The sequence below is a fragment of the Mus caroli genome, unplaced genomic scaffold (assembly GCF_978045245.1).
Source record: "Mus caroli unplaced genomic scaffold, Mus_caroli_1 scaffold_6, whole genome shotgun sequence".
NCBI lineage: Eukaryota > Metazoa > Chordata > Mammalia > Rodentia > Muridae > Mus > Mus caroli.
In genome coordinates this window covers 68,673,177-68,696,445 of record NW_028227261.1, presented here as the reverse complement: position 1 = coordinate 68,696,445, position 23,269 = coordinate 68,673,177, and the positions used below count along the sequence as shown (strand labels likewise).

The 23,269-nt window shown below is 44.1% G+C and overlaps 1 protein-coding gene across 2 annotated transcripts in view; it reads left to right on the top strand.

Moving 5' to 3' along the window:
* Acer2 (alkaline ceramidase 2) overlaps nt 1–23,269 on the top strand; it is a 43,640-nt gene that overhangs the window by 2,151 nt on the left and 18,220 nt on the right. For both annotated transcript variants that reach the window (XM_029476357.2, XM_021160271.3), the window contains exons 2-4: nt 10,704–10,818; nt 11,566–11,707; nt 21,224–21,361. In XM_029476357.2, coding sequence (XP_029332217.1) covers nt 10,704–10,818; nt 11,566–11,707; nt 21,224–21,361 — 395 coding nt within the window. The remainder of the gene's footprint in view (nt 1–10,703; nt 10,819–11,565; nt 11,708–21,223; nt 21,362–23,269) is intronic.

Here is a 23,269-nt window from a genome sequence, read left to right as displayed (position 1 = left end):
GACCTGCTGATGATACTACAAAACTTTCCTGGGCCTTTCTCTCTTATGCGCAGAGAAAGTCAATGAGTTGTTGATGATCTCCTAGAGGTCCTCATAACAGATAGCAGGTTTCATTATTCATTTGCTAATTTGTTTTGAGACAGGGTCTCACACCATGTATCTCTGGCTGGCCTGGCTCTCACTATGTAGACCAGGCTGGCCTCGAATTCACAGAGGTCTGCCTGCCTCTGCCTCCAGAGTGCTAAGATTAAAGGCATGCGCAACCTTGTTCATCTCATTGACGACAGGGTCTCCTTATCTTCCAGGCTGGACCTGAACTCACTTTGTAGGTCCATAGTATTAGCTCATACTGCCCTCAAAGGCACCAAGATCCAGAACACTGGGATTTCAGTGTGTAATACCATGCCTGGCTTGATTACCTATGTTGTAAGACACTGATAATTATTATCAATTTTAAATTGATAATAAAAAAAAAGTTAGAGTTGAGAAAAAAGTAAAACAATTAACAATTAAAGCAGGAGAATAGTGGGGGCGGGATCTAGAATCTTCTTTATGAGTCTTGCAGGGTAAGAGGGGATTACTACAACTTCAGTAACTACTGGCTACACTTGGCTGTTTGCTGTGTCTTGCAGACATTGGGTACTTTACCATCATTTGCCATGTGTGCATTAGATAAAGGAGGGCAACAAGGACCATTAGTTTATATTACTTGCCAAAGTCAAGGCAATGAATGACAGAGATGGAGTTAGGATTATCCTTTTTGACTCTGCCAAGAGTTCTCTTGTAACTGTAAGCATCCAATATTTGTGTGCGTAGCATAATATATACTGTGCTTAACTTAAAATACCTATACTGGAACTTTCTTTTTTCAGAATAACACACATTTGCTTAGTTAAAAACAAAAACAGGGTCGGGCATGGTGGCGCACGCCTTTAATCCCAGCACTCAGGAGTCAGAGGCAGGTGGATTTCTGAGTTTGAGGACAGCCTGGTCTACAAAGTGAGTTCCGTTCCAGGATAGCCAGGGCTATACAGAGAAACCCTGTCTCGAAAAACCAAAAACAAACAAACAAACAAAAAAAAAACAAAAAACAAAAAACAAAAACAAAAACAAAAAACAAAAAAGAAAAAACAAAAACAGGGGCTGGAGAGATAGCTCAGCAGTTAAGAGCACTGACTGTGCTTCCAAAGGTTCTGAGTTCAAATTCCAGCAACCACATGGTGGCTCAAAATCTGTAATGAGATCTGACGCCCTCTTCTGGTGTGTCTGAAGACAGCTATAGTGTACTCACATATAATAATAAATAAAATCTTTGGGCTGGAGTGAGCAGGGCCGGATGGAGCAGGGCCAACCAGAGCTATCAGAGGTTCTGAGTTAATTCCTAGCAACAACATGATGGCTCACAACCATTTGTCCAGCTACAGTGTACTCATATACATAAAATAAAATAAATAAATCTTTCTTTTTTTAAAAAAAGTCATACAAAAACAGTTTGTTTCAGCCAAGTGATGGGGGCACACCTTCAATCCCAGGACTCTGGAGGCAGAGATGGGCTGATCTCTGAATTCACGGCCATCCTGGTCTATAAAGCAAGTTGTAGGCCAGCCAGAGCTATATAAAGAAACCAAAAACCAAACCAAACAAACAACCAAACAAACCAGCCAAACAAAAAGCACTTTTTGATAGAAAAGTAACAGTATGACCATGGTAGACTAGAATGTGGAAGTTATAAAGGAATGAGTTATTCTTCTGCATCCTCTGACGTTGCCTGGGCGTGCATAAAGCACATGGAAGGGCCAGGGCAGTCAGAGGTACAGAGCTTGCCTGGCATGCATAAAGCCTGGATTCCATTCCCAACACACAGGCTTTGTGCTTACCATGCACACTATGAATATCACATTAGCACACACTCAAAATTGTTTTCCAGCTCAACGGAAATCACGCTGACTGAGCTGCGCGCACGTCGATTCTTTTCTCAGTACTTCTTAGAGGTTGTCCTGTGTGGGTGTTTCTGTGCACGCCATTGCCAGCAGAGTGATGGCCCACATGGAGCAAGAAGGAACTCTGGTTGAACATGACTCTATAGCTGGTTTTGACCCAAACTCGTAGAGTAAGACACTGGGCAGTTTATTTCCGGCGTATTTAAGTACAGTGCGATTTATAAATATGCTCCTGTAACACAATCTCATGTGCATAAGGAGACATAATTACACAGAAACTCTTCTCAGTGCACATGCCACTTCTTCCATGCAGGTGGGTTCTATAGCTAGGATGCAGGTCTTATCTGAAGGGCTAGGGGAGGATTTGCTATGGTCATGTTTAACATTCCTGCATTCCCTAGTGCCTATCTGTGAGGGCAAAGACCTCTGTGCTCCCAACAGCCCTACTGGCTGTATCGAGCGATGAACATCTTCATAATATCTGGGCGGTGCTCCCTATAACAGATTGGCCGTGTTTCACTTAGCTAGTTAACGCCTTCTTAATGAAGATTTGGGGATGTTTTTGGATGCTTTATAGATTTCATTTTGGCTTTTAAAGAGGGACTCAGAGAATGTCCACACATCCGGAGATTTTTTTTTTCATCAATGGGACTCAAGACAAGCATTCTACTCCTGAGCTAGATACCTGCCTCATATAGATGAGCTTTGCAAGTGTCGGTTCCCATTGGAGGATTGTCATGTTGACGAGAATATTCACTGTTTTTGTTTCTTTCTGTCTTTATTTTCAGATATACTTTTACCAGTCAGTAACTCTGACTGGCCTGGAACCTGCTAATATCAAACATAGTGACCTAAAACTTTCAGCGATCCTTCCACCTCTGCCTCTAAAATTCTGGGATTGCAAGCACGTAACACCTGCCCAGGCCTACGTGTTCACTTATTTATTTACTTTATTTTGATTTTTCAAAAACCCACAAAATCTCATGTAACTCACATTGAATTCAAATTTCCTATGTAGTCAAGGATGGCATTAAAAACCTGGCGCTCTTGCCTCTGCTTCAGAAGTGCTGGAAATACAGGCATGGGTGGTCATGCCTGGCTTGAAAGTGTTCACTGTAAACGTTGATTACTATTGCCACCTGGTCCACCAAAGAGAGAACACAGCTTCCTCCCACTCTCTCACTGTGGCCCCAGTCCCTCTTATCACCCTTGGCTTTGGACAAGTACAAGCATCTCTCTTCCAAGAAGTCATCATCTAAACCTAATGTGGTAGCGCACACCCTCATTCCTAACGCTCAGGAGGCAGAGGCGGGCAAGTTTCTGAGAGGTCTAGGCTAGCCTGTTCTAAATAGCAAGTTGCAGGACAGCCAAGGCTAGCTACATTGTTTCAAAAAACAAAAAGAACTTACTTTTTCCCTTCACTTGTAGGTCTAGGATACTGGTGTTTGGTTTTTTGGGTTTTTTTTGTTTTTGTTTTTGTTTTTACATAGAACCTTCCCTGGGTTGAATGATGTAAGTTTGCTTGTTTTGCTTTTTAAGACAGAGTCTCACATTATAGCCCAATGTGGCCTAGAATTTGCTTTGTAACTCAGACTGGCTTTGGACTCCCAGAAATCCTGCCTCAGCATCTTGAGCTTATGGGTGTGAGCCAACATGTCTGGCTCCCTTGGGGGCTCCTACCACATAGGCTGCTTTGGAGAAAAGTGGAGTCGGCTTTGTGATCACTAGGTCTGGCCTTTGAAGGCTCTGTTGCTGCCCAGTGACTTGGAAAACAGAAATTAATAGGCGTAGAAAAAAAAATGAAATACGTGCATAAAATCAGCCCATGGCCTCTTATCTCCTGCTCTGTACTCAACTATCACAAAAAGGAAAGCTAAGCTTTCTTTCTGTGTCCAAGTCTGGGTCCCCCTATCTGATGGACAGAATATGCCGGGCTGGAGGCCTGCCCAACACAGCACAGCATTTGCTGCTGTGCGCCTGACACAGAAACCAGATCTGGAAATAGTCACCGGGCATTGGGGTTCATAATAGTGGCACACACAAGCTGCTGAGTTGTTAGATGACTGCACTGAGCGGTGCATTGTGGGGCTGGTAGAGGGGCTTGGCAAGCAGGTATCTGAATAAACTTATCCTAAGTATTTTGCTTGAAATTTTAAATTATTTTAAAAAACATTCCTGTTTGCTTATTTTAATTTCTTCACATTTTATTTTATGTGTATGGATGTTTGTTTCTGTGTGTGCACAACATGTGTGTGTGCAGTGACCATGGAGACCCGAAGAGGGCATCAGATCCCCCTGGAATTGGAGTTATAAGGGGTCTGAACTGCTATGTTGGGACGCTAACCTGAGTCCTCTGCAAGAGCAATCAGCACTCTTAACCACTGAGCTATATCTCCACCCTTATTTGTTTGTTTGTTTGGTGTGTGTGTGTGTCTGCAATTGTGTACTTATGGAAGTCTAAGAGCAGCTTGTGGGAGTCAGTTCTCTCCTTCTACCATTTGGGTTTAAGGATAGAATTCAGGTCCTTAGGTGTGACATCAAACATCTCTCCTGCCCAATTTTCTGGATTTTTACAACTGGAAGTCCTGTGCCCTGGAAGACCCACTGGGTTCCTGGCAAACCAGGATATTTGGCTACCCCACAGGCAGGAGTGGGACTGTGCAGAGGAGGACTAGGGAACCTGCACACAACAGGAATGCACTTAGCATCCTGGGCTGCTCCTGAACCTATGCTCAGCAAGCTCCCCGCTCATGCCTTCTGTTCAGACTCCCCATTCCACGGGAAAGGCTCACTCTAATGCACAGGACGAGTGAGAGCAGTGCGTTCCTAGGATGATTTTGAAACAAATGCTGGCTAGGAATACCCCCAATAAGGAGCTCTTAAAGGAAACAATTAATGCATTTTGAAGTTGTGGTTTAAAAATGTCTGTGGAGAGAGAGCAAATCAAATCTTCAAGGGATAGATAACCCAGCAATGAACTTAAAACAAACTCCCTTTGTCTGAACTGTCCTACCACATTAGAGACCCAAACCATTTTGAAGGAGAGCTTGTTTCTCAGTAGAGATGGAGCCACAGAGTCTGTCTTTAGCTGTAACTCATTTGTCTTTCCGTATTTATTTTGGTATTCCTTCCTCTTTTTGTTTTGAGAACGGTCGCCCTCTAATTTGGGCTTTTCCTTTCCATATATTGATGTCTTTAAAAGGAATAGTCGTAACAATCAAGCCTTGGCAGATAAGCTCAGAAGTTTTAAAAAATGGGATTTTGGTGTTAGTTTGGAGTATATATCAAAACAGAGCTTGGAGTGGTGCTTATATGTGAACTTAAAAATAATGTGGAATTGTGGGAAATGCCTTTAATCCCAGCATTTAGAAGACTGGAGCAGGAGATTGCTGTGGTTTGAGACAAGCCCAGGCTACACCTACACTATGAAACCCTTCTCAAAAGCTTAACAAATAATGAACAATAATACAGGTGTAGTAATGAACTCAGGCCTTCATGAATATCACATGAACATGTCTATGTGTGTCAGCAGTGTTCCTTGCCTGTGGGAATATGAATCTACAGAGCCATGTAATGGAGAGCTTGCCAATCATAGTTGTACTTGGCGTTCAGTTGACAAAGATACACTGGAGTAAAGGCTAAGATGTGTGATAGATAGCTCTGGGCATGTTGTAACGTACCTGTAATTGCAGTGCTTTTGGTAGGTGAAAGCGAGAGGGCAGGAGTTTAAGGTCATCCTTGGTTACCTAGTGAGTTCAAGGCCAGCTTAAGCGACCTGAGATCCTACCACAAACAAGCAAGCACCCCCCCCCCCAAGTGTGTTATGTTTCCCAGCACTCTAAAGGAGACTCTAAGTTGCTGTTCTTTCCCCTGAAAAAAATAGCTAAAACAACAACAACAACAAACAAAACCCATCACAGTGTGATGGGATTCACAGTTCTTAGGTATCATACGTGAATGGCCCAGTTGGGAGGTAAACCCTAGGTGAGACGACAGTGGGGAGAGCCTGCTGACTGGCTAGCTCTGGGTCATTGCTGCTTTGGAGTCTTTCTGGGTCTTCATATCCCCTTAAAGCAAGTGATGATTTGGAAGACTTTCCAGTCTAACCCTGATGGATCACTCGCTGGTTCTTTAAACGGCTGTACTCATAGCATGAACAGAAATCTGTGTGTATGCATTAGGTAAATCCTTGTCCCACTCCACCTTAGTTGGACACTGTCCTTAATCCCTTTCTCCTTCATTGTCTGTAGAACCTGGAGCTCACACACTTGGCTAGACTCACCTGCAAACAAACCTAGGAAATCCACTCTCGACCTCTCTAGCACTTGCATTAAAACAGCAAATGTAGCTTTGTGCATGGGTACTGGAGGGCTGGCTCTCCAAACTTAAGTCCTCATGTGTGTGTGGCACACACTTCACCGACTAAGCCATATCCCCAGCCCCTGCTGTGACACATTGTATTGTGATGTTACCAGTGTGGTTTCTGAGGTCTGAAGAAAGCCCTTCTGCCTGGCTCTCTTCATCTGGGTTCAGGTGCCCACGTGGCACATTTCTACATAAGCCAACAGGAGTGGCCACACCTTTCTTTTGGAAGCCCTCTCGTCCTTGTTTTTGAGTTTTCATCTTGACTGTACTGTCTAGTTTTACATCAACTTGACACAAGCTAGAGTTACTTGGGAAGTGGGACTCTCAGTTGGGAAAATGTTCCTGTGAGATTGGCTTGTAGTCAAGTCTGTAGTGCATCTCCTTAATTAGTGATTGCTGTGGGAGTGCCCAGCCCACTGTGGGAGGGCCCGGCCCCTTGGGCTAGCGATGCTGGGTGCTATAAGAAAGCAAATAATGGGTGAGCATGCCAGTGAGCAGACTCTTCCATGGCCTCTTTATCAGCTCCTCCCTCTTGTGTTCATCCCCTGACTTCAGTGATGGACAGTTTCTTGGAAGTCTCAGAGGAAATGAAGCCTTTCCTCCCCAAGTTGCTTTGGTCATGGCCTTTATCACAGCAAAAGAAACCCTAAGACACTTACTCTGTCTACTCATCCCTGAAATTTTTTGACAGTGCTAAGGATTGATCCCAGGGCCACACCCCTGCTTGGGGAGTGTTTTATCATTGAGGTATATCCCCAGCCCTCCTTTTGTTTATTTATTTGTTTCTCATTGCTTAATTTATTTAGTGAGTGTGTATGTGTGTGAGTGCTTGTCTACTGTAGCATGTATGTAGAGGTCAGAGGACAACTTAAGGGGGGTGGTTCTCCCCTTCCACCTGATGGGACCCAGGAATTGAATCCTGATTGTCAGGCTTAGTGGCGAGTACCTTTACCCATGGAGCATCTTGCCAGGCTTGCTCTTTAGAAAAATTTTAAATTTTGAGACAGGGTCTCACTAAGTTGTCCAGGCTGGCTGTTAACTCAAGGTGTAGCCTAGGAAGGCCTTGGATTTATGATCGTCCTTTCTCACTTCCAGATTGGCTGGGCTTACTACAGGTGAGAGAGCAAGTAGGCCTGGCTCTTTTTATTTTTTTAAATAGCTACTATTATCCTACCAATATTATTTTTGAAGACTTATCTGTTCTATATCGAGTGTGTGAGTGTTTTGTCTCCATGTGTATGTGTGAACCACATGCATGTCTACTGCTTGAGGTATCCAGAAGAGGGTGTTGGATCCCTTGGAGCAGGAGTTGTAGGTAGCTGTGAACTGTCACGCGGTTGCTGGGACCTGAACAGAGAGATCTTCTCTCTGTAAAAGCAGCAAGTGCTCTTAACCACTGGGCCATCTCTCTAGCCTTCTTTTTCTTATGTGTGTGTGTGTGTGTGTGTGTGTGTGTGTGTTGCCTTCTGAGGCTAGAGGCATGGTATACTTTGGAGCTGGAGTTATAGGCTGCTGAGAGCCCCCCTGATGTGGGTGCTGCAAACCTGGACTAGGCAGGAGCAACATGTGTTCTTAGATGCTGAGTCCCTTGTTTTTCTGAAGTCTTTGCCTGCCCTCCTACCTCACCTCCAGTGTTAAAACCCATTTAGACTTAGATGTTATCTTTACAGTCTGCATGCACAGGCCTGGACCAGGAGCTCCTCATTTAGCCACTGGAGATGACGCTTAGAGAGCTGCTTGTCCCTACCGCTGCATACCTTCTAGGATGGCCTTACTTTAAAAACAAGCAATAGAGGACAATACATTTGGGCAAGGATTAGAACCCTTGTACACTGTTGGTAGGAGTGTAAAAGGAAAGAGGAAGAAGTGCCTCAAAAGCCCACTATTGAATGGAAAATCACCAACCCTCCTGTGCCAGCTCTACCTCACCGCCTATGACAAATGACCTTAAAACCAGGTATACATGACATCAGAAGGTTCTGACGGTTCTGAAAATGCAAGATGAGGAGGCAGCAGATTTGTAGTGTGAGGAGGGCAGGGCCCCTTTGCTGCTGCCTCCTGCCCTTTCTGTCTGTCTTTCCACCCTCCAGCTCCCCTTCTCCCTTCACTTATTTATTCATTTGTTTTATTTTACTTTTTGTGTTGATTCTGCTGATTGAAGTCAGGGCCTCACAGATGCTAGACAAGCACCCTACAGCTGAGTTACAGTCCTAGCTCTTAAAGCTTAGAGTGAGGTAGAACCGTGCTTTACAGTGTGGCTTCTGAACACAGGGGATGTGGCTAAAAACTAAGACTTGCTCTATGTGTGAAATTTACACTGGGTTTAAAAAGGCTTACTGTCGGGCTGGGGAGATGGCTCAGCGGTTAAGAGCACTAGCTGCTCTTCCAGAAGTCCCGAGTTCAATTCCTAGCAAGCATATGATGGCTCACAACCATCTGTAATGGGATCTGATGCCCTCTTCTGGTGTGTCTGAAGACAGCTACAGTGTACTCATATACATAAAATAAATAATTTTAAAAAAAAGGCTTACTATGAACCAAAGAATGTATAACATTTCATGATAAAATATTGTAAAAATATTTTATAGTAAATATATTTTAGGGCTGGAGAGATGGCTCAGAGGTTAAGAGCACTGATCTTCTGAAGATCCTGAGTTCAAATCCCAGCAACCACATGGTGGCTCACAGCCATCTGTAATGAGATCTGACACCCTCTTCTGGAGTGTCTGAAGACAGCTACAGTGTGCTTACATATAATAAATGAATGAATCTTAAAAATAAATAAATGCATTTTATATTTAAAGATCATAAAATATTTTATTTTAAATATTTAATATTACTTTTTCTTTTATTGATTTACTGATATTTTTAAAATTTTTGTTTATTTTTATTTTATATGTATGGGTGTTTTGCCTGCATGTACGGCTGTGCACTGCATACATGCATTGCCTGTGGAGGCCAGAAGAGGGCGTCGGATCTCCTGGAACTGGAGTTAAGGTTGTGAATCTTAACATGGGTTCTGGGAATCAAACCCAGGGCTGGAAGTAGCCTGTGCTACTGATTGCTTAGCCATCTCTCCATCCCATGGTTGGTTGGTTGGTTGGTTGGTTTATTCATTTATTTCAATGAATCAAATTCACAGTCCTTTAGCCTTAGTTTCTCAAGAAGTTGAGATATAGGCACAAGCTATCTTCCTAAGTTAATAATAGTTTACTAGTGATTACATATTCAGATCATTAGATAAAACATTGTTTTTTTAAAGAGTTACTCAACTTGGAGATATAATTAGGTTTAAGTACTGTCTTAGTCAGGGTTTCTATTCCTGCACAAACATCATGACCAATAAGCAAGTTGGGGAGGAAAGGGTTTATTTGGCTTACACTTCCATGCTGCTGTTCATCACCAAAGGAAGTCAGGACTGGCACTCAAGCAGGTCAGAAAGCAGGAGCTGATGCAGAAGCCATGGAGGGATGTTCTTTACTGGCTTGCCTCCCCTGGCTTGCTCAGCCTGCTCTCTTATAGAACCCAAGACTACCAGCCCAGAGATGGCACCACCCACAAGGGGCCTTTCCCCCTTGATCACTAATTGAGAAAATGCCTTACAGTTGGATCTCATGGAGGCATTTGCTCAACTGAAGCTCCTTTCTCTGTGATAACTCCAGCTGTGTCAAGTTGACACAAAACTAGCCAGTACAAGTACAAATAAGATTTGCAAGTTAAAATACATTTTTTTTCTCTTGTTTTTGGAACATGGGGGTAGGGTAGTGGCAGAGTTTCATGTTGCCCAGGCACATTATGTGGTTGAATCTATCCTCAAACTCCTGATCCTCCTCTCTCCGTCTGAGTGCTGGCATGGCTAGTTCGCACCACCCTGCCTGGCAAAACACTGGAAAGAAGCATGCAAACTTGATTTTCTTATAAAAATAGGGTTTTGACTAGGATAAGAAAACTGACAGGGTAGCAAAAGCTCGTGCGGAAAGCAATAGTTGTTGATTCAGAAGAGGAGTTTAGGGAATTTTCATAAATCGAAGTATTCCTGTAACTCTCTTCCTCCGTGGACTGACTCCAGGGTCTGATGCTAGACCAGGGGCTCTATCACCAAGACGCACCTCTAGCCTTGATGGTGCTGCTTACAGTTGATCAAAAGAGGTAGCAAGGAGCCCATTTGGCCGTGGACTTTACGATGTTCTAAGTCTCAGTGTTATCCGTGTCATGCCACCCCACCTCCCTCCCCGCCCCGCGCTTGCTCTGTGCGGCTGCAATTTAAAAAGTGCAGAGCTTGTACAAGATACATGGCCACGTTCACCCCGCTCTGCAAAGGACACACCTGGAACAAGCAGCTTGACTTCTTTATGCTTTTACTTAATACTCATCTTTCCACGTTTCTCTCCCCTCCAGATCAGCAACGTCTTGTTTTTCATTTTACCTCCCATCTGCATGTGCTTGTTCCGCCAGTACGCAACATGCTTCAACAGCGGCATCTACTTAATATGGACGCTCCTAGTTGTAGTGGGTAAGTGGAGTCATGTGGGAACGGGACTGAAAGGGAGGAAGCGGGACCCCACATGTTTCCTGTCCCTTTTGGACACAATGTTTTGTAAACCAAAGTCACTCTGACGTCTTAGCCATTGATTCCCTGATACCAAAAGGGCTCCTGAGTGCCGGCTTGATAACAAGACTGCCTGTAACTAGCACATATCTCAACATCTGTGGGGCAGCCGCTGGTGACGTGCCAGCGTCAGCGTAGTTTTGTGAGACCTTCTGAAGAACCTCTGAAACAATTGAAGTCTGATGAGATGTGGCTCCAGAGGACTTAAAGAAAAATATTTAGACGTTTGGTCTCTCATTGTTCTGTGAAATACTTGTGTGATTTCCATTTCCTTTCTGGCAGTTTGGGAATTCTTAGCAGAGAGATAACGTTGAGTTTTATTTACTGCCTGTTATCGTGGAGGTTCAGAGGGTGGAAACAGAGTGTGCTTGGCTGTGGAATTCTTACTGTAGTAATGTGCTGACGTTTGAGCCCAACTTGAAACCCGCTTTCTAGTCTCTAGGTCTGCATGCTTTTCTCTCTCTCTCTCTCCCTTTCTTTCCTTTCTTTCTTTCTTTCTTTCTTTCTTTCTTTCTTTCTTTCTTTCTTTCTTTCTTTCTTTCTTTCGAGTGATCTGGTGATTCTGATAGCTCCCAGAGAAGGGCTATCCTGAAGCCGTGAGTCTGTTCTGCATTCATCTAATTTTAAAATTTTGGTTGTGACTGTTTCTAGGGATTGGATCTGTCTACTTCCATGCAACTCTGAGCTTCCTGGGTCAGATGCTGGATGAACTTGCTATCCTGTGGGTTCTGATGTGTGCTTTGGCCATGTGGTTTCCCAGGAGGTATTTACCAAAGATCTTTCGGAATGACAGGTACACTTGTGCTAAAGACTTTTGCTAGATGTGGTTATCAATGTCACACCCTCGTCAAGCAAATTACTGCCCCAGTGAGCTCAGCTGGTGGTGAACTCCTCCTATGCTAGCTTATCGTCTGCCAGTTTCATGATCTGACAGGACAGCTGAGCTGACAGATAAAAGGAGCTATCCATGGAGAAGAACTTATTACATCATGGTAGGGACAAAAGCTCAGAGATCTGATCTGGGTGAAAACACTTCCAGTGGGAGAGACATTTTTGGATGGTATTTCAGAGTCTTCTTTTTCCTGCCAGCGTATATCGTCCAGTGCAAGCCAATCCATGTGAGGCTCTTCACAATCACCTGGAACTCCAGCTCTGCAAGTCCAACACCTCTGGCCTCCGTGAGCACCTGCATGCACGCACACACACCCATACATGCAGTTAAAGATAAAGTAAATATAGAAAAAAATTGAAACCTGAATGGGAGGGATATTTGTGGAAAATACGTGTACAATTGTCTGTGTGTGTGTGTGTATGATATCCTACTTTTAGGATCAATAAAATAGATTATATACACAGATTTGTATCCATGTATAAAACAAACATATATTTATTATTAATATTATTTAAAGATTTATTATTATTATAAATAAGTACACTGTAGCTGTTTTCAGAGGCACCAGAAGAGGGCGTCAGATTTCATTATAGGTGGTTGTGAGCCACCATGTGGTTGCTGGGATTTGAACTCAGGACCTTCGGAAGAGCAGTCAGTGTTCTTACCCACTGAGCCATCTCACCAGCCCTTTATTATTATTTTTTTTAAAGATTAAAGTTGTATTTACTTTGACTTTATGTGGAAGGGTGTTTTGCCTATGTGCATGTCTGTGTACCATGAGCATGCATTACCTTCACAGGCCAGAAGAGGGCGTTTGAACCTCTGGAACTGGAGTTACAGATGGCCGTGAGCTGCCACACGAGTGCCGAGAACAGAACTGGATTCTCAAAGAGAGCAGACAGATACTGTCTTTTTAAAAAGATTCATTTCATTTTTAACTATGTGTATGCTTGTGGGGGGGAGTGTGCATGCAGTTTGTACATGGAGTCCAGGAGGAGATGTCAGCGTCCCCAGAACTGGAGTTCCAGGTGATTGTGAACTTCCTGCTGTGGGGGCTGGGCACTGACTTTATCTCCTTTGTAAGAGTAATATGCACTCGTTGCTGACCACAGAGCAGCTCTCCCATCTTACTTGTTTGGTTTTGAGTCAGGGTTCCATGCAGTCCTGGCTAGACTAGAACTCATTAGGTAGCTGAGCTGAGACCTGAACAGAATCTTCCTGCCTCTTCTTCCTAAATGTGTGTGACTTTCAAGCATGTACCGCTATGCCTGGCTTGCTCAATATGCGTTTTCATATGTGTACAAACATTTTGGTACTCTGGAAACAACAACCATTGGCTGCCATCAGCTCTCCCAACCCCTGACCTCCAGACAAGGTCTTGGTTGGCCTGGAACTCACTTTGTAGACCAGGCTGGCTTTGAACCTACAGAGCCTACTGAAGGCTAGAATGAAAGGCATGTATCACCATGCCAGGCCCAGAGATATCTATGCTTATCATTAATCTAAACTAGCTGATGTTATTTAAATTCAAGGAGCACTGTTAATTTTCATATGAAAGATTAAACTTTAATTGGGAAAGAGAGAAAATACCCTTTAAGTGAATTAATCTTTATCCTTCAAAATAGGACTTATTAGAAAAAAATAAAATTACTTCTGAGTATCATCTAGATTTAGAATTATCCTCAAGAAATTTGTTATTTAGGGCTGGAGAGATGGCTCAATGGTTAAGAGCACTCACTGACTGTTCTTCCAGAGGTCCTGAGTTCAATTCCCATTAACCACATGGTGGCTCACAACCATCTGTAATTGGGTCCGATGCACTCACCTGGTGTGTGTCTGAAGACAGCTACTTGCGTATGCATATAAATAAAATAAATAAATCTTAAAAAAAGAAATTAATGTTATTTTTAAAAAGAGAAGAGAAAGCAAATTGATAGACCTTTATTTTTCCTTCTAATTAAAAGAGGAAAATATGGGGCTGGCGAGATGGCTCAGTGGGTAAGAGTACCCGACTGCTCTTCCAAAGGTCCGGAGTTCAAATCCCAGCAACCACATGGTGGCTCACAACCATCCGTAACAAGATCTGACGCCCTCTTCTGGTGTGTCTGAAGACAGCTACAGTGTACTTACATATAATAAATAAATAAATCTTTAAAAAAAAAAGAGAGAAAAATATGCTCTTAGATCTCCCCATTCCTTCTTTCTTTCTTACCTTCTTTCTGTCTCTGTCTGTCTGTTTGTTCCTGGGAATCGAACTCAGTTCTTTATGTATGCTCTGTCACTCAACTACATATCCAGGTTGCTCTGGTGACCACAGAATAAAACTTGGTTCATCTCAGGAGAAGCCACATAAGTGCAGGGTTAGGGACCAAGGGCATGAGGCAAGGTCACAAGGTGGTTGTGCAGGTGATGACTTTTAATTCTACCTATCAGTTCCTAGGGTGGCCACCAGTCACCTCTAGTGTTGCACTCTACAAGGCTTAGGGATTGACCTAACTGGTGCAATAAGGGTATAAAGAAATGACAGGCACACAGACAGAAAGGCTGGGATCCAGTGGCCATGGGTCTGACGGAGTACACCAATAGTAGCAGCAACTTGGAAATTCAGTGCCTTTTTCTTGTATGCATCTGAATAGATGAGTCAGGGTTACTGTATACAGCTGAAGCAGGAGGCAGGGTTACTGTATACAGCTGAAGCAGGAGGCAGGGTTACTGTATACAGCTAAAGCAGGAGGCAGGGTTACTGTATACAGCTAAAGCAGGAGGCAGGGTTACTGTATACAGCTAAAGCAGGAGGCAGGGCTACTGTATACAGCTGAACAGATGAGGCAGAGCTACTATATACAGCTGAACAGATGAGGCAGGGCTACTGTATACAGCTGAACAGATGAGGCAGGGCTACTGTATACAGCTGAACAGATGAGGCAGGGTTACTGTATAGAGCTGAACAGATGAGGCAGGGCTACTGTATACAGCTGAACAGATGAGGCAGGGTTACTGTATAGAGCTGAACAGATGAGGCAGGGCTACTGTATACAGCTGAAGCAGGAGGCAGGGTTACTGTATACAGCTGAAACAGGAGGCAGGGTTACTGTATACAGCTGAACAGATGAGGCAGGGTTACTGTATACAGCTGAACAGATGAGGCAGGGTTACTGTATACACCTGAACAGATGAGGCAGGGTTACTGTATACAGCTGAACAGATGAGGCAGGGTTACTGTATACAGCTGAAGCAGGAAGCAGGGCTACTGTATACAGCTGAAGCAGGAGGCAGGGTTACTGTATACAGCTAAAGCAGGAGGCAGGGTTACTGTATACACCTGAACAGATGAGGCAGGGTTACTGTATACAGCTGAAACAGGAGGCAGGGTTACTGTATACAGCTGAACAGATGAGGCAGGGTTACTGTATACAGCTGAACAGATGAGGCAGGGTTACTGTATACAGCTGAACAGATGAGGCAGGTTTAGTTAATCTTGGCAGGAGGTCCTTGTACAGGATCAGTCTCCGGCTGTAATTATAGAGGAGGAAGCCTCTGTTGGACATCTGCCACACATACTGTTAATGTGCACACACAGACGTGGGAAGGCTTTGCCATTTCTATGAGGCGGAGGCACTGTAATCTTTAACTTGACCATGCTTAAGTCATCAATAAACACACACTCAGAACTTCATCAGCTCCGTACACATTCTGGTGCCACTTTTCTCTCAGAACTCCTCTTTCAGATCTTCGTTGGGATCTGAGTGAGAAATTGAAGAAATGAGAGCCAAGATTTTCTCTTTTTGTGGCCTCCTGTAATCCTGAGTTGAGATTCCAAGAAGCAGTTTTTATTCAATTAAGTACAGACACCATTTTTCTTCCCTCACTTCACAGAGTAGAAGTGGGGAAGGTTTAAACAGGAGAAAGGGATGTGGGGTGTTGATGTTGGTGATTGAAATCTATCAACTTAATAATGAAAACAGTGGGAGATGCAATGTTGGAGACTTACTTGGGACTGTCCATCATAGCCCTGTGAAGTGTTACTCTAAGGAACGTGGGACATGTGAGTGAGCACTGAGCCCTGGGTGTGGGGAGAGTCATTCGGTGGCTGAGAACCACATGTCCTGTCTCCTGACTGGAGATGGGGTTGGTTTCCTGCTGTTGGTGCTTAGGGCCTGGATGACTTGGTGTGCTAATTCCAGATCTGTGAACTTCCCCGGGGCACACACTTTGCTGAGCAACATGGTTGGTGTTGTACCTCAGCACGCAAGGCTCCATGTGGCACACAGTGAACACCTTTGCCTGGGGTTTCTGAGATACGTGGACAGAGCAAGGGAGAACTTGAACAACACACGTCAAGGAAGAGCAGGCAAGAGGCTCATCCTCATCTGCCCGTCTTTAGCTTCCCAGTGACTGGAGGCAAGAATGCCAGGCATTCATGGGGACTTCTGAGGATTACAGTAGGTGGCTGTTCTGCAGCAGGCCAGCCTTTAGAATTTCTTTCTTTTCCTTTTTTTTTTTTTTAATGATTTATTTATTTTATTTATGAGTACACTGTAGCTGTTTTTAGACACACCAGAAGAGGGCACCAGATCTCATTACAGATGGCTGTGAGCCACCATGTGGTTGCTGGGAATTGCACTCAGGACCTCTTGAAGAGCAGTCAGTGCTCTTAACCGCTGAGCCATCTCTCCAGCCCACCTTCAGATTTTTTTTTTTTTTTTATTCATTTGTAAGTACACTGTAGCTATCCTCCAGAAGAGGGCATCAGATTTCGTTACGGATGGTTGTGAGCCACCATGTGGTTGCTGGGATTTGAACTCGGGACCTTCGGAAGAGCAGTCGGCGCTCTTAACCACTGAGCCATCTCGCCAGCCCCCACCTTCAGAATTTTTATCAGTAATCTCAGCACTTGAGGCAAGGGGATACACAGTTCATACACAGGCTACCAACACAGGCACATGTATGCACAAACTCGTGAGTGTGTGAGAGTGCCCATACACAGACACACACACACACACACACCCCTACCTAAGGGGATCAGAGGAAAATGAGAGATGAGTATGAGTATAGTTTATTACAGAGCCCTTGTGTAGCATGCATAATGCCTTGAGTTCAAGTCCTAGCACTGCAAAAAAAAATTTTTAAGAGAAGATGAAATTAATTATAGAACCTTGCTTCTCAGAGAATGAGAACTTAGTAAGTGCTAGAGGCTACTATAAAACAGAAATCTGGATATACATTTACAGGATGTCCTAATTAGGTTTCTGGGGGTCAGGGGAAGGGTGTTTTTTCAGCTTATGCTTGTATTCCACCATGAAAGGAAGTCAGAGCAGGACTCCAGGCTAGAACAGAGACTGGTGAAAGGCTGCTTTCTAGCCTGTTCCCAGGCTTACAGTCAACTACATTCCTTAGACCTCCCAGTATCCCCTGCCCAGCATCCCAGAGTGGGCTAGGCCCACCTCTCCATCAATCATTAATCAAGAAAATGCCTTCAAAGGCCTGCTACCAACCAACTGGATGGGGTTACCTTCTCAGCTAAGGTTTCTTCTCAAGTGAGTCTAGTTGACAGAAACTAAACAGCACCAAAGATAACACTATCTATAAAAAGTTAGCGTTCATCATGCCAATATGATAGGTTAGGAAAAGACACAGTCTCATTTTACTTAGAAATCCTAGGACTCTTCAGAATATACACTCAACTATTTATAACTTTAGATATTTTTTATTTTCAGACAAAGTAAGCAAAAAAAAAAGGTGGGGATTATTATAGGCTACTGGAATATGTTTCACAAATAATCCTCACATGCACTGTTATGATTCATTCTTACAAAACCTATAGACAGCCTTTATTTGGGAGTCCACTTTGTTTTTAGTATCTTGAGTGGCCAAGAAGCAGGTCCTGCCTGTCTTAGCACATGGAAGGCTGGAAGCTTAAAGTGTCTGGGCCTGGTGCTCACCGGGTGAGCTCCCTGAGGCCCTTCCCAGGCCAAGTACTGTAGCATCTTGGATAGCAAGGGCTGGCTGCTTTAAGTAGCTATGTTTGCTTTCTGATGGTCGACACTAGTGAGTCCTAGCCATCTCAAGGGACATCTCAGAGTTTATGGACATGGTTTTATCCTTCATAAAAATCTGTCTTAGTTTACAGGAGTAAAGGTGACATTATCAAGTACTAAATATAAAAAACAGGATCAGTTAAACCTCCTCTTTAAGGGGTAGCTAATGGTAACAGTAACAGCTTCCTTATTATTAATGGTCAGGAAGTTGGGCTACTAGATTTGTGTTTGGGGAATACGGAAAAAGGGGTTCTAAGAGTTCAGTCACCGTGAGTGCTCACACGAGACTCTGTGGGCTGTCGGGACCACCTGTCATCACAGTTAGAACACACACTGTCAGGGCCCCTCAATTCTGGAAATTTCTGGTTCTCTAATACCTAGGGCCTCTAGTGACTCTTGCTCTAATAGGCTGGGCTGGGCTGGCTTTCTGCTGGCCGTGTGACCTCTGTTTACTTCGACTGGTTGCAAAATTGTGTGCGTGTACAGGATGTCCTTGTCGTCCAGCACATTCCTCCACTCCCTCTGGACCCAGTATGGGGAGGTGTCTACCACTGTCTCCTAAAGCATGTGCCTTTAAACTATTTGGCAGTCTTATATGGAGCCTCGGGAATTACAATGGCTGGCCAGCCTGCTCTCCATCAGGAGATATTATCAGCAATAACATTTTTTTTTTCTGTCTTGTTTGCTTTGTTCTGTTTCATTTTGAGGCATGGTCACACTCTGAGTCTAGTTGGCCTCAACTCAAAGCAATCCTCCTGCTTCAGCCTCCCAAATGCTCAGATTATTGCTCAAGTAGTGATATTATTAACATAGTATTTTTTTCTTATTGGCACATTACACACCTGAGCTCTGTATTAAGCACCGTTGTGCTCTCAAGAATGTCATGGGCGTTAGTGGTTCAGTTGCAGTGGGAAAGTCTAGAAGAGTTAAGCGTCTTATGAAGGCCCCACAGACACTGAACAGCACATTTGTGAGTCCATCTGAAATGTCTGTGCTTTTAATTACTGTATTCCTCTTTGTAACTTGTGATTGGAGCTTCCATTCCACTGGGTTTGGGAGGCGCTGTACTTTGAAATTTTCTTTTCTTCCCTGCCTTCCCTCTTCCCTCTCCTCTCCTCTCCTCTCCTCTCCTCTCCTCTCCTCTCCTCTCCCCTCCCCTCCCCTCCCCTCCCCTCCCCTCCCCTCCCCTCCCCTCCCCTCCCCTCCCCTCCCCTCCCCTCCCCTCCCCTCCCCTCCTCTCCTCCTTCCTTTCTTTGAAATACAGTCTCATCCGTCCCAGGGTGACTCCAAGCTTGCTATCTGAGGATGGCTTTGACCCTCTAATCCTCCTGTCTCCTCCTTTCATGGACTAGCATCACAGATGTGTACAAGCACCCTCAGGTTTTGAGGCATAAGGGATGGGCCCTGGGGCTTCATGCATGCTAGGAAAGCACTATACTACCTCAGCTGTGTCTCCAGCCTTCAAGTCTCTGGTTATGTCTCCAGTTGAAAGGTGTGTGCGCGTGTGTGTGTGTGTGTGTGTGTGTGTGTGTGTGTGTGTGCGTGTGCGTGTGCGTGTGTGTGTGTGTGTGTGTGTGCGTGTGCGTGAAGCCCAGAGGGCAAAACAACGTACAGACATGGTATATGGTGAGAGGATAAGGAAACACATGGGCTTGTCCTGTGACAAAGAGAGAAGACGGAGGGATCAGAAAGAGACCAGCAAAATGCCCCGCTAGCCGTGGCTTGCAGGGAGAGTTGACCAGTGTCCCAGAGGCCATGCGCCTGGTGCTGGTTGTGCTGACCTCAGGCTGGACAGGCAGCCTTGCTTCCCGTAGCTGAATAGTTCTGGCCTGTCAGGAAGAAAACACGAGGCTCCTGATCATTTGCTGCCTGCTTCCTTTCACATAGGGCTGTTCCCCTCTGGTTCAGGGCTACAGAGCCTGCTCATTCCAGTCAGAAGGTTGGCAGCTTGATCAATGGTTTCCTGTGCCTTGATGATAAATGCCTTTCCTCTTTAGAAGATAAATCTGTATTTTGAAGGGTCAATGCTTTTTGAGTTTTTTTTTATAATAGAACTTCATTCCAATCCATTTCCTAACGGTGACCTGTTCCAGGGCTCTTGGCCAAAACAAATTCTGACAAATAACAGAAAGTACAGGAAAATCATGCTCTCCCTAATTTAAGTCATGGAAGAGGCCTCTGAGAGTGGTTGGGCCAGGGCCTTTTTGCTCTGTAGATGAGGAAACAGAGTCCCCAGAGAGAGGAAGCAGCGTGCTTAGGATCACGTCGGCTGCTTCTGGCTGGCACCACTTCCCTGAAGGCCAGCCATCTATCAAGTTAAAATCCTGTCAAGACAAACGTCCACTTCATGCTAGACCTACAAGTTGCCAGGAAATACCTTATTTGATTTTTTTTTTTTTTCACAAAACCTCTAGTTTTGTAGGCTGGGCACATAGGAATTTTTTTTTCTTTTTAAGTAGTAATGTTTATTCTTTATTAATGGTCTCTGGTGTCTCATAAAAGTCATCCGCATCGACCTGGTAGAACTGCTTGGGGCTAAATGGATTCTGGGAAGTTTTATGAGTATGTAGGCATGCCCATTTCTGAACTTATCTTTATAAAGGCAGAGCTGAGTGGCTGCGGCAAAGAGCTTAGGACCTGCAAAACCGAAAATACAGATTTTACAGATTTTTTTTTTTTTTTGAGACAGGTTATGTTACGTAGTTGAGATTGGTCTTGAAGACCTGATCCTCCTGCCTTTACCTTCCAAGTTCTGGGATTATAGTCCTATGCTACTGTGTCTGGCTTATAAAGAAAGGATTTGTCAAGTCCTGCAGATCTGGTAAAACACAGAAAGACAGAAGCAGGGAAGTCGTTGCCTCCCTAGAGACGTAGGTTGGTTGTGGCTTAACCATTTTCCTAGCTAAATGTTTTCAAAGTCTTTGATTCCCAGCCATCAGCTCCTAGAAGCAGAGAGGATGGCTTTTAAATGTGGCTCATCTGTGATCTAACAGTATTCAGTGCACAGTGGTTCTCCACCTGTGAGTGGTGACCTAGTCACATATCTGACACCCTGCACATCCGATATTTATATAATAATTCATTACAGTAGCAAAGTTACAGTTACAGAGTAGCAATGGAATAATTTTGTGGCTGGGGGTCTCCACAACATGAGGCCCTGTATTAAAGGGTCACAGCATTGGGACGGTTGAAAATCATTGGTGTAGAAATTCTCAATTTGCACAGATAGTGTGGGCTGCACCTCACCAATAGTGATGAGCAACGGGAGCGTGAGCAAGGCCTTGGGGTCAAGTCCTCAGCATGAGTTTGGGGGAGTGTGTGAAACAAACCAGCATGGTTTCCTTTGTCAATGGATTTTCTTTTACTTCCACTGACTTAGGGGCAGGTTCAAGGCAGTGGTGTGTGTCCTGTCTGCAATTACAACGTGCCTGGCATTTGTCAAACCCGCCATCAACAATATCTCCCTGATGGTTCTGGGACTTCCATGCACTGCACTGCTCGTTGCAGAGCTGAAGAGGTGGGTACCACTCTTCCTGTCTTTTGTTGCCTGGGTAACCAACCATTTTCTTCTGGGAAGTTGTAGATGAAGGCTTCAGGCTCATATTCATATATATATATATATATATATATATATATATACACACACATATATATATACACACATATGTATATATATTCATGTTGTATTTTAAAAATATTTTTAAAAATCTATATATTTTATTTCATGTGCATATGTATATGCCTGAATGCATCACACCGTGAGCATGTAGGAGCCCACAGAGATCAGAAGAGTAGCTTGGTCTCCAGGACTGGAGGTGTGAGATGCCCGACAGGTGTGCTCAGACCAGATCTGGGTCCTCAACAAGAGTGGTAAATGCTCTTAACCTCCATCTCTCCAGCCCTTCCAGAAACATTTTATGGGGACTGGAGATATGGCTTGGGAGGTTAAGAGCACTTGTTGCTCTCGCAGGTGTACTTGGTCCTGTTCCCAGCATCTGAAAGGTGGCTCCCAAGCATCCGACACCCTCTTCTGACCTCTGCAAGTACCAGGCATGTACATGTAGTTACTTTAAAATGCATTTGAATTCATACTTCTCTTACTATGAACACTGAATGTCTTGATTTTAAAAATCCTTTCCTGCTATGTAGCTGAGGCTGGCCAGGCTAACTCATAGTGATCTTCCCACTCTTCTCTGGTGCTGAAATCCTAAGTGTGAAATGAGAGTGCCTATAATTAAAAAATTAAAAATTTTTAATTTTTAGAAATTATAAAACAATATTTTATGTGTATGGGTGCTTTGTCTGTCTATATGTCTATATATCACTTGCATACATGGTACTTGGGGAAAGTAGAAGAAGGTATCAGATTCCCTGGAACTGGAGCTAAAGATGGTTGCAAACCATCATATGGTTGCTGGAAATTGAACCTAGATCATCTTAAAGAACAACCAAGTGCTTTTAACCCCAAACCATCTTTCCAGACCCTAAATGTTGTTTGTTTGTTTGTTTGGTTGGTTGGTTTTTAGATAGAATTTCTCTCTGTGGCCCTGGCTGTCCTGGAACTTGCTCTGTAGGCCTTCCTCTGTCTCCTGGAATTAAAGGTGTTTGCCACCACACCAGGGTTTACGAAGTCTTTGTTATCTTTAGTCCCCAATCTACTTAACTGCTTACTTGACTCCTAGAGGAGTCACAGGTATTGAGAGTTCAAGTTTACAAAGTCAGGTTCTTCACCTATCTTTCTTATCCCCAGTTTTCTCTGTAGTGTTTCCAGTAGTGCTAACTAGGAGTACTATGTGTCCAGATGTCCAAGTCAGAAGCTATCCCTCCTGGAACATCTCCTCTGGTTTCAGTCACTGTTCTGCTTGTTGGCATGCCAATTCCCATAAAACTCAAAGTCTTTCACATCTCTGCTGCCCCCTGTAAGTTGAGCATGTTGTATGTTGTTCCTTCCCCTGCCCCCCAACCCAACTCTGCAACACACACACACACACACACACACACACTCCCCCTTCTGTCTGTTCTCCACCATGCTGACTTCTTTGCCTTCACTTGAACCCAGGTCCCTCTAGCTCCAGCCTTGCTCACACATCCCAGTTTCTGACCCTTGGTATGATTAACTGTTGCTGGTCCTCTAGTTTGGGGCTCAGCCATTTATATATCTTCCTATGGCCCTCCTTTATAGCACCCACTGCCACCATGGTTAGAAAGTCATTGGCATTGTTTGACTTCTGCTTGACACAGGGACAGAGGGATACTGCGTGGACAGGGCCTCTTTGTTCCCTGCTGTAACTCAGCTACCACCTAAACTCCAGTAAGGAAAAGGAAAGGAAAGGTTCCCTGCTTTTGTGATATTCCCAGAAAAAGGATGCCCTTGGCGCTGTGTGCGTTTCCTTCCAGTGTCTTCCCTGTTTGCTCTCACATGACA